Source organism: Mercenaria mercenaria, chromosome 11 (assembly GCF_021730395.1).
Source record: "Mercenaria mercenaria strain notata chromosome 11, MADL_Memer_1, whole genome shotgun sequence".
In the NCBI taxonomy this organism is placed as follows: Eukaryota; Metazoa; Mollusca; class Bivalvia; order Venerida; family Veneridae; genus Mercenaria; species Mercenaria mercenaria.
Genome location: NC_069371.1, coordinates 66,065,783 through 66,080,536, shown reverse-complemented (window position 1 = coordinate 66,080,536; position 14,754 = coordinate 66,065,783). Strand labels below are relative to the sequence as shown.

At 31.7% G+C, this 14,754-nt stretch overlaps 1 protein-coding gene across 3 annotated transcripts in view; it reads right to left on the bottom strand.

Moving 5' to 3' along the window:
- Positions 1-14,754, bottom strand: part of LOC123532767 (uncharacterized) — a 61,615-nt gene that overhangs the window by 16,346 nt on the left and 30,515 nt on the right. For all 3 annotated transcript variants that reach the window (XM_053517612.1, XM_053517611.1, XM_053517614.1), the window contains 2 exons: positions 12,012-12,087; positions 11,120-11,163 (listed from right to left, as the gene is read on the bottom strand). In XM_053517612.1, coding sequence (XP_053373587.1) covers positions 11,120-11,163; positions 12,012-12,087 — 120 coding nt within the window. The remainder of the gene's footprint in view (positions 1-11,119; positions 11,164-12,011; positions 12,088-14,754) is intronic.

Sequence of the window (14,754 nt, the reverse complement as noted above, 5' to 3'; positions counted from 1 at the left end):
CTAGTAACCTACTTTTTACCTTCAGATAACCCATTTTCAAACTCGACCTAGATTTCATCAAGATTATCATTCTGACTTAATTTCATGAAGATCAACTGAAAAATACAGTCTCTATCGCATACACAAGGTTTTCCTTTGATTTGACCTAGTGACCTACTTTTTAACCCCAGATGACCAATATTCGAACTTGACCTAAACTTTATCAAGGCATTCATTCTGATTAAAATTCATGAAGATTAATTGAAAAATACACCCTCTATCACATACACAAGGTCTTTCTTTGATTTGACCTAGTGACCTAGTTTTTGACCCACGATGACCCATTTTCAAACTCGGCATAGATTGTATCAAGATAATCATTCCGACCAACATTCATAAAGACTAACTCTAAAACCCAGCCTCTATCGCATACACAAGGTTTTTCTTTGATTTGACCTAGTGACCTAGTTTTTGACCCTAGATAATCCATTTTCCAACTCGACCTACATGTCATCAAGGTTATCATTTTGACCAAATTTCATAAAGATCAGTTGAAAAATACAACCTCTATTGCATACACAAACTAAATGTTGACAGACGACAGACAGACGACAGACGGACGCCGGACATCGAGCGATCACAAAAACTCACCTGAGCATTGCTCAGGCTAAAAAGGATAATCTTGTATGGTGTGTAAGTCAAAGGAGTATCAAACTATCGAACAGACAGTGGTGTCACCTGCATATAGCTTGGCCTCATTTATGATGGATCCGGAGAGATCATTCATATACAGTCCCTGGCTCGCGGATTTTGCTTTTCCGCGTTACCACCGGCACAAATATTTGCCTTGAGTGAAAAATTGCGATGGTTTTTTCACATTGAACGGCTGTTGACAAGAGCGAAAAATCGCGGTGATTATATAATACACCGCAATAGAAGTATCATTAAATGCCCGCGGCGAGTCACGAGGAATAATCTCAGCGGGTCGCGGTGAATTGCGATGGATCGCGGTGAACCACCGGCAATCACCGCGAAATCCAGGTAAATTTTGTAGGTTAAATACATATAAACTCTACTGTTGTTACATGTATAATTGCATTAGTTTTTTCTGTTAAAATGGACAAATAATAGGGTTTAAGAACAAATAAATAAAATTAATGTTAATATGTAATCATTCCATTAGTTTAATAAATATCTATAGTATTTAACAAATTAAAATTTATTCCTATCTTACCTTTTGGATAAATTTAAAAATTTACACGTAGGGCTTTGCGTTGCAATTTTCTAGTTTTAATTTGAAATTTAATGATTTCCTGTAGAGGATAAATGTTTATATTCATTCGCAAAATAAAACAAAAATATAAGCAATATATAGCATAAACTTTCTCATGTCATTGTTGAGTACTGAGGTTGGAGAAACAAAAAATGACCCGTTTAACACTTGCTAGAAGTGTCACTTTTCATACTGTTTATTGTCATCAATATTTTAAGCATAGTCAAATACTGTATGATACACGTACTTGACACTTGACACTTTTCTATTTTTTGTAAAGAAACAGATGCACAATGTGATATGTATTATGAACATACATTAATTATATCAGCCCTTTTTGTTATAGAATATTATATAAAATATATAAAGAAATTGATGTTTAAGTACTTTCTAAGTAAACCACTTTACATTTCGGCAAGGATGGTCACCTGGTTTTACCAAATTAGTTTTAAATATAATTTTATAATAGAATTTCATTAAATCTTTAGGCACAATAAAAATCAGAATCAAGAGTCTTTGTGTTTTCGTTTTCGGCAAAGGCCGATTCTTATTTTATCCAATTTTAGCTAGTTTTAACAGTTCAAACCAAATTTACACAATTTTTACATGTTTTACATAGAAAAGAAACAAAGGTAATAAAACTTTAATAAGAAATGAGCCGTGCCATGAGAAAACTAACATAGTGGGTTTGCGACCAGCATGGATCCAGACCAGCCTGCGCATCCACGCAGTCTGGTCAGGATTCATCCTGTTCCGTTACAGTTTCTACAATGACAATAGGCTTTAAAAGCGAACAGCATGGATCCTGACCAGACTGCGCGGATGCTGGTCGCAAACCCACTATGTTGGTTTTCTCATGGCACGGCTCAAATAACTTTAAGAAATCCAGTAGGAATCACATAGGAAGATCCAGAAGTGAGGAAGTACAGTAAACAAGCAGACGACGACATGCAACCGAAAGCAGGCAACGAGTAAGCAGGGAAAGAATTATACCGCGAAATTGAGGTGTCCCGTACTCAGGAAATGCATGTAGATCTTTTTTTATCCAATATATTTGCTTCCAACTTTCCACATCGATAAAAGATAGATACAGCTAGATTGTCAGAGCATTTTCATTAAGATATAAACATTAAACTAAACAAAATTACTTAAAAACGGCCTATTTTCAGTAAAATTACCGGTAAAATTTCATACAGCGCGGTCGTAAATAGCTAATATGTCTAAAAAGTAAATAAATTGAAATCAATGCGGATATTAAATTTGGATTTTCAGCTAGGAAAGGCAAAAAACAGAATTAAAAAATCTTTAACAATAACAAAATGCCGTCAATTTAAAAACATACAGTAAAGCGAATAGTAAAGTACATGGAGTAACATATTTATCGATATGACATATATAGACATGGCGTGTAATCTGAAAATAAACCTGTGGACGTAAATACATTGTTGTTATAAATGTGTAAAAATTAGTTTATATAATGAAAACATATGTATTTCTGTTGGAGTTTAAAGCACTAACTTAAAAATATTTTTATGATATTTATTTTGCATCCATAGAATATTTATCTGTTATCATGATATATATTTCTAGTTTTTATTAAATCAATCATTTTTATTGCAAAAGTTTCATGAACATTATCAGGTGAAAATCAATTCCGTTTTAAATGTAGATATTTTATATATCCATTTTCGATATTATTAATTTCACTATGTAACACCTTCAACGCCTTATTTACATGTAGCAGACTTGATCACTAAAATAATACAGAAAGCTGTAAATATATGATTTTTAAACTCGTAATCTGATAATATCTGAAAATAAAAAAAAATCACTATATAATTGAGCCGCGCCATGAGAAAATCAACACAGTGGCTTTGTGACCACGTAGTCTAGACAGGATCCAAGCTGTTCGATTTCATAACCTACTGCAGTACTGCAGTAAGAGAAACAGTTAGCGAACAACACAGATCCTGATCAGACCGCGCGGATGCGCAGGCTGGTCAGGATCCATGCAGGTCGCAAAGCTACTTTGTTGGTTTTCTCAAGACGCGGCTCATATTATGCAAAACTCCTGGAAAATAATAAGATATAAGATAACGAAGTGAAATCTTTAATTACCTCATCGTTAGTTCTAATAAGTCCTTTAATTCCTGATCTGTTTCTTGTCGTCACACAAGTATTTTACAAGAAAATGCGAATTTGATTCGTCCGTTAACGAAGAGTCATTATAGGTTACTTTTTAATTCCAGTGTAATTCTATAACTTTTAAGTTAAACACAATATCACAACTATGATGAACAATGACTGTTTTCAAGTCTTTAATTTTCACATGTACATGTACTTAATGCTTGATTAGTAACATTTTTATTGGTTAACGAACTGATCAGTGGAAAATTTAGATTAACACTCAAATAAGTAATCAACTATAATTAAATTCATATCTCGGAATTAAAACAAATGGGCATCATCATGATTGCACTTGGGGCAATTATCGACCACAATACGTTGATGAATGAAATCGAATTTTGGATGTGTGATGTATTCGCAACTCAGCCATCAACATATTCAATTACTTCAACATAAATAGTGTGTTATTAAATATTGTTGCAATATTATTCAAAACCAAAATCATCTGGTTAAAATGAATTAGCTAATTATAATATACGAGTCCAATGAAATTACATAACGCCGGAATTTTAAAAGCAATGACAGTCTTTTGTGCATTTATGAAATTATAGAATTTAATGGAAATTATACTTGAAATAGAATAGTTAGAAGATATAAATGCTTGCAAAATGCAAAATATTATTTATTTTCATCTTGTCTAAATCAATTAACAAATTATACAGAAGTACATGTATATATACATGTATTATACAAGTTCAAAGTCATAATGACATTAAATTTCATAACCCTGATATTTTAAAAATATAATCCTTGCATTTATTAAATTATATGAGTTATTGGAAATAACACCTGAAATAGAAAAGTAAAAAGAAATAATTGATTCAAAAATATAAAACATTGTTTAATTTCTCCATTTCTTATCCCATCATAGTGTTGAAATTTTAAATTAATTGTATACATAACAACAAGCCACTGCATTTACCTGTAAATCGCGGCGAATCATCGCAATTCACCGCGAACCACCGGCACTTCATCGCGATGCGCCGCGACCATCATCGCGGGACACCGCAATCGATTTTATTGCATTTGGTCGCGGCGGACGCTGCTAAATGTATTGCGGAGATGCATGAAAAAACGCGTATCCCCGCGGCTCAGGGAAATGTCCGCGCTAGGGTCCAATCGCGGGGAAGCGCGGACTTTGAAAAATCTGCGAGCCAGGGACTGTAGGCTAAAAGAGAAAGAAACTGGTGACAGGACTTTATTGTCTCGTGCTACAATTTGATGGAATTGGTTCCTGAGAAATGACAGGATACACTGACACTCTAATAAGTACACTACCGGAGTGTCCAACTTGTAGCTATATATTTGTGTCAGAATTTGACAAAATTTCCAGAAGATTGTCGTTAGGTATCATTCATGTCCAAAATACCTGAATACTTCTTACGAGAATGTAATAAACATTTTTTTTTTTTTTCTTTAACACTTGATGATTTATTTACACACTTTCAGGGTTTATTTTTTTTTTTAATTTCAGCCCACAAGGGGCCCATTTATTATCCCCGTCCATGATGTGATGGGGTCGGGGACCCATCCCGCATCACATCTTACAGACATAATATAAACATAGATATAAGTTAAAACAAATTTCAGAGCATAGTATATACTTAGTGTAGTAACAATGTTATCAAACTATTCAATACCTAGTTCACAATGTTTTATAAATCAGTTTAACTACAATACCTAGTTCACATAGGTTAATCAATATATTTAATGCCTTGTTCAAAAGGATTAATCTTACAAAATAGTTCTAAAAATTTTCAATCCTAGAAACAGGGGATTTTTTAATAGAGAGAGAGAGGTATTACCAAGCAGCTTATTTATCTTTCATAAAACAGACCAAAATGTATGTCAATATGTAATTTTAAGCCAGTCTTATTATTTCTCTTAGTCTATAAGCCTCCCATTAGAGAACAAGAGGTCCCAAACAGAGAAAAAAAAGGAAAAAAGGGCCTCTGCCAAGAAAAAAGAAAGAAAAAAGTACAAAAAGGCCTAAGTGTGAACCAAACTGTCTTACTTCCTTATTCAGTGTCTACAGGGTTCCAAAAAAGAAAAAAAGTTTAAAAGTGGGTATCCCAAGCAACTATATAGTCATTACATGTAGATTCGAGGATTTTAGGAAACAGTTTAAAAATAAGAGACAAAGTGGAAGTCGGAACCCTGTTTATACTTATACATATATATATAGTATATTGTATTATATTGAGGATTTTCCAAGAAAAGACACTCTGCCTGTGGACTGTCCAGAGGGTTACTTATACACACAAAAGACAAAACAAAACACAAAACTCAACTAAGTGTCAGCAAGAGAAAAATCCAAAACTATTTGCCTATAACAGTTGCTCAAATATATCATTTTTCTTTTATTATCAATGCAAATCAACCCTTAACTTCTTTAAACTGAATTATAAAGGATTGCCATCGGTGCAGAGCCAGGCCGTTCTGCGCCTCAGTGCAGCCTGATCAGGATCTGCACCTCGGGCTGCTAAAATTGCATTTTAATCGTGATGGTCCGTAGATTTTGCCATGAACTGCTCTAAAAATCAAGGATGGACCAACCTAATCTAACTTCAGCATGATAATTGGAGGTTAAACAAAATCAATGTTTAACAGTTGCTGTAAGATAAATTTTACTTATAATACAGTACGTTTATTCTACTAAATGTTTATATTTTTCCCAGTCTGTTTGGAATTTTGTCAAGTTAAGTACTTGAGAGGCCGTATATTTTCGGTCTGGTAAAACAAAACTATTTGTCTTTTGAACACTTCTAATAATGGTATTTGACCCTTAACTCTATTGTAGTATAAAAACTGCTTGGCTGAAAGAAGGAGCATATTCATTATTCTGTCATATTTATCACTGCCAAATAATATATCTGAGGCACTTAATTCTACTATGTTTGTATTACAACTACTATTTATATATGTCAATAATTGTGACCAGAATTGTTTGATTACATCACATTTCCAAAAAAGATGAATTAAAGTTTCTTGCTCATTTTTACAGAAGCTACATGTCTCATCCTGATAAATGTTCATTTTTTTCAATAGATGGTTTGTAGCTAATATCCTATGATTAATTCTATACTGCAGCCAGTGAAGTTTAGAGTCTTTGGTAATCCTGAAAACTCTGTCATATTTTATTTCATCAAGCACAATACCTATATTGTTATAAAAATCATCTTTCCGTTTTTGCAGTGATTTTGGAAACTCCTCTTTTGATCTAAAATATTTGTAAATATTTTTACATCCTTTACTGTCTTTTGTAATAATTGACAGACAGGTAGGCATGACTGGGTTGCAAGTTTTTCGTATATTATGAACACCCTTACTTTCCAAAAAATGTCTAATTGATGCTATAAGGCCATTATACTCAAGAAAGTTTGTTCTAGCATTAAAAGTATTGCAAAATTCTTTATATGTGTAAAACTCATCTTGTGCATTAAGTAGATCACCTATAAAAATAACACCAGCTGTCTGCCATCTTTTATAAAAAACACTAGAGCCTCCAACCCTTATATCTGGATTGTTCCATAAATTTATTAAGGCGTATGCTTTTCCAGTGGTAGGGATTACCTTACACGAGAGAATGTGATAACTATGTATCACATCTTTCCAAAAAGGGTTTAAATCTTGATGTAAAAGTCTTTTGGTAAAATCTGTTCCATTTATATAAATATATTTTAAAGCAGGACAAATAAATTCTACTAAATTACTAAATTTATTATTCATTGTTAGAAGTCTTCTAAGCCATGTTGCTTTTAAACTATGCATGAAACTTTTCAGGTCAATCATTTTGAGTCCTCCAAATCTATATTCTTGAGAAATTATGTTTCTTTTAACTTTATCATTGCCATTATTCCATAAAAATTTATAAAACATATTTTGTAAAAGAATAATTTTTTCTTGTGAGGGGTTTGGAATCCCTAATTATAAATATCAAATGGTTAAGTTTTGCTAAGGCTAGGCTCTTAATAACTACTAGTTTACCCATAGGTGAGATAACTCTTTTTGACCAGCTTGACAGTAAAGTTTTGATTTCTTCAATATTTTCATTATAGTTTAAGTTAACTATCTCATTAAGATTTATGGAACATTTTACCCCCAATAATGTGAACTCATTACTTCCCCAAGAGAGATTGAACTCAGGGCACATTACCAGTTGACTGTTTCTCCGAGAACCAAACCATATGACTTTTGTTTTATCAGTATTAATATTAAGGCCTGATATCTTTCCATAGAATTTTAAAACTAACATTGTATTAAAAAGGGACTCTTTAGATCCATTAAGTGTAAGACTTGTATCATCTGCATATTGTGAAATTAAATTTTCTGAACCATTAATTTTTATTCCTTTTATTTTTGGATTATTCCTTATAAGGATAGCTAAAATTTCTGCACATAGAATGAAAAGATAGGGCGACAAAGCATCTCCTTGACGACAACCTCTCTGCAAGAAGAACCACTCAGACATATGTCCATTAACAATTACACATGATTCAATATTGGTGTAAAAAAGCTTAATCCACCTTCTAATTGTAGGACCAAAATTAAAATATTCTAATACTTCAAACATAAATTTCCATGAAACGGTATCAAAAGCTGCAGCAAAATCAATCAATAATAACAATCCCGGAACATCATATTTTTCAGTATGAAGCAAAATATCATATAGTAATCTTATATTTGTACATGTAGCCATAAGTCTTCCTGGTATGAATCCAGTTTGGTCTTCATTTATGATATTATTCAAAGTATTTTTTATTCTAAATGCTATTGAGGATGAGGCTAATTTATAAGAAACATTTAAGAGTGATATAGGTCTCCAATTTTTCAGTAAAGTTTTATCTTTATTTCCTTTAGGAATACAAGTTATTACTCCTTGTTTTTGGGTCACTGAGAGTTCTCCTGTTGAAAAGGCATGATTCACAGATCTAACCAGGAACATTCCAATATCATTCCAAATTTTTTTTAAAAACTCTACAGTAAAGCCGTCATTACCTGGGCTAGTATTATTTTTCATCCTTTTAAGGCTATTTAGCATTTCAGTATATGAAATATCCCCTTCAATTGAGTCTTTTTCATTTTGGGTTAATCTAGGTACTTCTATATTTGTGAAAAGGTCGTTTAATGTTACATCCTCAGTTTCTTTTACTTTATATAACTTTTCATAATGGAATTTAGTTTCATTTAGAATTTCTTGTTGAGAAGTCAGGCATTTACCAGCTTCTGTAGTGAGCGAGCACATAAATTTAGAGATATAGTTTCTATTTTCAAGATTACAAAAGTAACTAGTGGGTTTTTCTCCTTCCTGAATCCATTTTGCTTTTGAGCGAACAAAGACACCTGCCATTTTTTTCTTTCTTAATTCGACAAGTTCTTGTTTTTTTTATATCAATATTATTAAAATCTATCATTTGCTGTTTTTCCAATAATTCAATCTCTTTAAGTAATCTGTCCTCTTTGTCCAATTCTTCCTTCTTTTTGTGGGATGAATACAAAATCGTTCTACCTCTTATAGCAAGAAGTAAACATTCAAAAACTAATTGGTCATTTATACTAAACTTAATGTCTTGAAGGGGAACTTCATTTATTTCATTATTATATCTATTTGGTATATCTGTAGCATATTGAGATTTAATTTCTCTTACAGTTTTTTCACTTCATTTACATACACAGAGTCTTTTAATAATGAATTATTAAACTTCCAATATGATACACCCTTTTGGAACTTGCCAAACTCTAACGAGATATAAATTAAAGAATGATCTATGCGATAACCTGTCAAAATTTTTGTCCTCTCAATTTCGGTGTACAGTCGATCGGATATAAGAAAAAAATCTAATCTTGCCTTTTTTATAGGGTTTCTTCTAAACCATGTATACTCTTTTTTCTCTATATTATTTTCTCTCCAGCAATCAATCAAATTAAAATCTGTCATAATTTTAAGAACTATATTTCGAGCATTGGGGTTATTTAGATTTTTATAGTTATATGCATTCATATCTGGATTTAAAATCAAGTTAAAATCACCCGAAAGAATGAAGAGACTATTATCTTCATATTTAGACATTTTCTCATATAAACTTTCATAAAATGTTGGACAGTCTCGATTTGGACCATATATATTAATCAGGGTTATTTGTTTATCACAGATTTTACAATTTAAAATCAGCAGATTTCCATCATTATCTTTTTCTATACCCAGTAATTTAAATTCAAAAGTGTTATTCACAAAGATAACCACACCTCTAGATTGACTATTATAACAGCTAAAATAACTCTCATATCCCCATTGTGATCTTATGTACTTTTCCTCTGCTTGAGTGAAATGTGTATCCTGGAGCATACATATATCATACTTTTTACTTTTTAACAAATTAATAACATCTTTCCTTTTACCTTTGTCGCCCAAACCTTGTACATTCATTGAAATAATCGAAATAATATTAGATTTATTCATTTGCATTTTTTATAAAGACAATGTCTCAAGCAACATTTTACTAACATTTGTCTATGAGCAACTGAATAGCTGAAATGAAAGAAACTTTGCTGTTGAAAACAAAAACCACTAACCAGTCCACCAACAGAATGGTATAATTTGATGTGTAGACTTTCCATTCAAGAAAAAGCAAAAAGAAATATATGTTGAAGAGATAGTGGAGCTTAACTTACATGACAGGTACTATGAACCCTTTCATATTCTATTATTTGTTGTTTTTTTTGTTTTTTCTAATACATGTCAAAATTTAATAAGAAAAAAAAAAAAAAAAAAAAAAACAATAACAAAGTTTACAAGTATAGGTTCTAAAACTACAGTTGGATTGGTCCCTTCTTTTAACTGAACAAGGCGTTAACAGTTTGAGATGAGGATCATGTATTCAATATAACATAATAAGATAGTTCAAGGAAAAACTAGAAATGAACTATAATTTCTATAAAGCATGTAATAAACATTGTGCAGTGTACCAACGCATGCGTTGTTTGTTTGAAAAAAAAGCTTTTACTTTTGGTCGTCAGTACAAACTTTATTGGTATCTAACAATAAAAATACATCCAGCGCAAACCAGTTAGACATTTATATTTGATTTGACGTCTACTTTCATTTAAGAAATTAAAATTTAGTGTAACAAAGTGAATATTGCAAATTTTACAATCAAACACACTATCATTTTTTTCTCTTGGAACACACATTAAATTAAAGCTCCAAATGTAAGAAATATTATCATGCTGACACTGGTATCAATATCACAATGGTTAATTAAGAAAAAAGTAAGTTCAGTACTTATGAATTTCACGAGTACTTATTTTACTCCCGGTGACATTTCATTCGTTATGTGAACATGATATCAGAAAACTGATTTCCACCCTTTTTGAAGACAGTGATGTTATCTGCCTAAAATTTTGATGGAGCCAGTGAGGTATTCATATAGGCTAGAAAGAGATAGAGACCAATGACAGGACCTCGTTGAAGCCCGGTGAGAATAGACAGATTGTCTCAAGAGCAACTACTAACTACATTTTGTTGTTGTAATTGGTTACTGAAAGAGGACTTGATACATTGACATGCTAGTGAGCAGACTAATTGGGTATCGAACTTATACAGCAATTTATTTTTGTCTGATTTTGCAAAAGCTCCAAGAAACATTTTAATAAACGAGCCCTAGAGGTATTAAAAATTACCTGTTTTGTGTCCAACTTTAATTCTGTTACACTTTCTGAAGGTGCTGAAAAATCATGAAAAATAATGTTAGTGTGGAAAGTTATAAAAGTAAACTAAATTTGAACTTTGCATTAATTCTTACATTTCTAATGTGCTGTATAGTTTATATTTAATAGCGTTTCTCTTTTATTATTTGTGAGACTCGCAGTCCCGCCTGCCAGTTTGAATTGAATGTAATTTGTTGTGTAAAGACGACTTTGAAAACCAAGCTAAATTTAAAAATGTTTGGGATTTGCTTGTTGAATGTAACTATTAGTGTGCAGTAAATGGTAACTTCTGTAAAGTCGTGATCCTTTTGCTAAGTCCACAGAGATGCTAAACGTGTTCTCTCACATAATTACGTGATATTGAGATGAATGTTCAACGAGCAGTTATGATGAAAATCCATGCAGTTACCATATTTACTAACACAATTTTTGATAATTTATACCGAACTATCAACTTGATCATATCGTTCTAACTTGAGCAGACATTATGGAATCCATCCGTCATCAAATTCAGACCAATCTAATTAAAAGTACCCATAGCCATTTATAATAGCCAGCCGATCAATAATCGGATATTGCATAATACATTGTCTACGGTGAAATTAATATAAAAGGTTAGCTAAATCACATAAACCTTGTGCGATAATAATGCATTAAAAATAGTATTGTCGCCGTACTTTAACGACTGAATTGCTGCTGTCCATGAGCTTAGTCAGATCCCTTAATGAGTGAATTATTAATAAAATACTATCCAAACTTCGAACTACTTTTTCTAAAGTATTTGTATAACTTTTTTGAAGGGGTTGAAGAGCAAATCGGAAGGCTACTTTGACGTTTCTGCTTTTAAGATATTGTATAATCTTACCATATTTCGGAATTTTGGACTTCCTAATCGAGGTGTCTTCGTCAGACTCTTCAGATTCGCCCGCACTATTCAATTCCTAGATGTATTGATGTCATGATTAATAGTGGACACAAATCGACCTCCTTTTGGCAAGTAGAGGTATTTTGTATTTCAGCGAAAGGGTATATTTAAAGTACTTGGCTCGCTAGCGTTCGTTTTCTTTTCCTTTTTCTTTATTGATTTGTTTAATATTCTTTCACAATTAACTTATGCTCGAGTTGAATGGCCTGTTTATTTTTTATATTTTATCATCACAGCAGTATTGTTTATGCCTGGTAACAGCCGTAAAATGCCTCCCCGTACATCTAATCAGAGCTGGTATATTTCGATCTTTAAAGATTGTTCATTATAACTTTAGAACGATTTGAAAAACTCGAAATGTATCCGATTGTATGTACGGGGAGACATTTTACGTCCGTTACACACCAAAAACACACTTTCTTATAGAATAAGGCATTGTTTTACAGGATTTGAAAGGTATGATTGTGCCAGTGACAAGTTGTACATTTTGGTCAGGTTCATTTTACTCCTCTTGTAATGTTATAAAACTGTATATGATCCAATTTAAATGCAAAAGGTTTCATTTCTTTCATGAATTGTAACGCATTATCTCAGAGACAGTAATAATGGAGCCTCTAAAAGAATTTTTCAAGAAATGCTTGCACTGATATTCGAAACAAACAAACAAACAAATAGAAAAAAACGTTAGGTTGATGCAAAGAAAATGATTAGTTTAAGTAATCAGATATTTTTAACAATTAAGCATGGAATATATTGTAATGTTGCAATGCCAACAATGTATTCCATATAATTGTGAAACTAAATTTTACCTAATGGTATTGTCATTGTGTTACTTGTGCTTCTTATCAGAACTCCACATTTTCTTTACATCTTATTAAAATGTGGCATTTGGCTTTGTAATTCTCACGTTTTTATTTAGTTTTATTTCGTTATTAATGTTATTGAATTTATTTCATTTCATGCTTACATAATAACTATCATGCTGCCTTTTGAAAAGATCTAAAACTGTCGCGTATTATTATTTCTTCATAAGAAGTTAGGGTTTTGGTGCAACCGTTATTTAAACGTTTGTATATAATATGTTTAAACAGTAACAGTATGCATATGCTGCAGTTATATGAAAAGAATTTTTCTTCCTTCACAATATCTCGGCCAAGTTCGGTAATCACCTCGATCATCCAAGTCGTATCGGAGTTATTACTCTTGAATTGCTTAAATTTGAGAAAATCGAAATTGTCCGTTCCCAAACTCGAGCAATGTCTACTTAATCTGTTCACAATGTTAACGCCAATATCTTAGGAAAACTAGCGGGATATTCATACTCGCTGTTGAGTTATCACCCTCGAATTACATGAAGCAGCGAAAATTGTCAGTACCCACTTAATCTTTTAAGCAGTTCTTATCGAGTATCATGAAAAAAGTCGGAATGTGTTTTGATATATTATATTGCCAAGTTCGATAATAAGCCAGATAGTCTTTGTCACTCGTGAATCATGACCCTTGAATTAGTTGAAGTTCAGAAAATTGACATCTTTTCTGCTCATTAAGTAAACTGTCTTTAATTTTTTTTGATTTAGGTGTATTTCGTGACAATGTGCCACTCTTGTAAAGTGATGTTATTTTCATTTCACTTAATATGTTACATATAAAGGACTGAATTTTAAAGTTGCATTAAGAGGCCCATATATTCAACAAGGCATGGCCAAAAGTGTTATTCTCGTAAAAGAAGTTCAATCTCTTTATCATAATTATTATCATTATTGTAATTATCTTTTCTTGTATGTTGTTCTATGTAACTCATAAAGGGTTTGAACTGTAGGTTTAAGCATCTTCTACTACTCATTTAAAACTAAGGAGGCAATTTCTCTTTGATTACAAAACTTATAATATAGTAAATGTGCATGAAAAAAATGACATAGAGTTATCTCATTTTAAATTTCTCTTTATCGTTTCAATACATTTAAAGCATGATAAAAAACTTACTGTTTTCTGCTTCTTTTCCGATACTTTCACTAAACATTTTTCATTTTCCTTAAATATACAGTTACATAATTGAACATAATATTGATTTAGTCCAAACTAAGTATACCAAGAGAACATGTTGCTAATCACGTGCACGTAAAGTATTTGTCAAATTGAAAAGGAAAAGCACTTTATCCTCTTGTTTTTTGTCAATGCATAAGAGAAAGTTATTTCCGTAGAAAATACTATGATAATCCATGAATTGATATCATATCTTGATATTATCTGGAAAAAATGATGTAAAAGGTTTTGCAGTGTCCATACATTATGTATTTGGATTAAGATAGTCAGTGCTATAGACAATTTTGTAATTATCTTAAATATTTTCAATTGTACTATATTTTCATTATCTGAACTCGAATATTAGAGATAGTACCTAAGTTTTTCAAATCATAGGTATGAAGTTAAAAAGCTTTGAAATGAAGACAAATGTCCATATATTTCTCAAAAATAGATATATTGACAATAATTTAACCAGAAGCGTACAGTTATGATCATCTTATATTTTCATGTAAAAGAAAATTTTGTGATCAAGGAAATGTAACTCTTCATGATACTGGAGAGCAGAAACTTCAAAGGGACATAATATAGCGAATATTTTCTACTTAGGTGCATTTGATTTAACATTCAACTTTGATCTGAATTTCTAAATAATGATCCA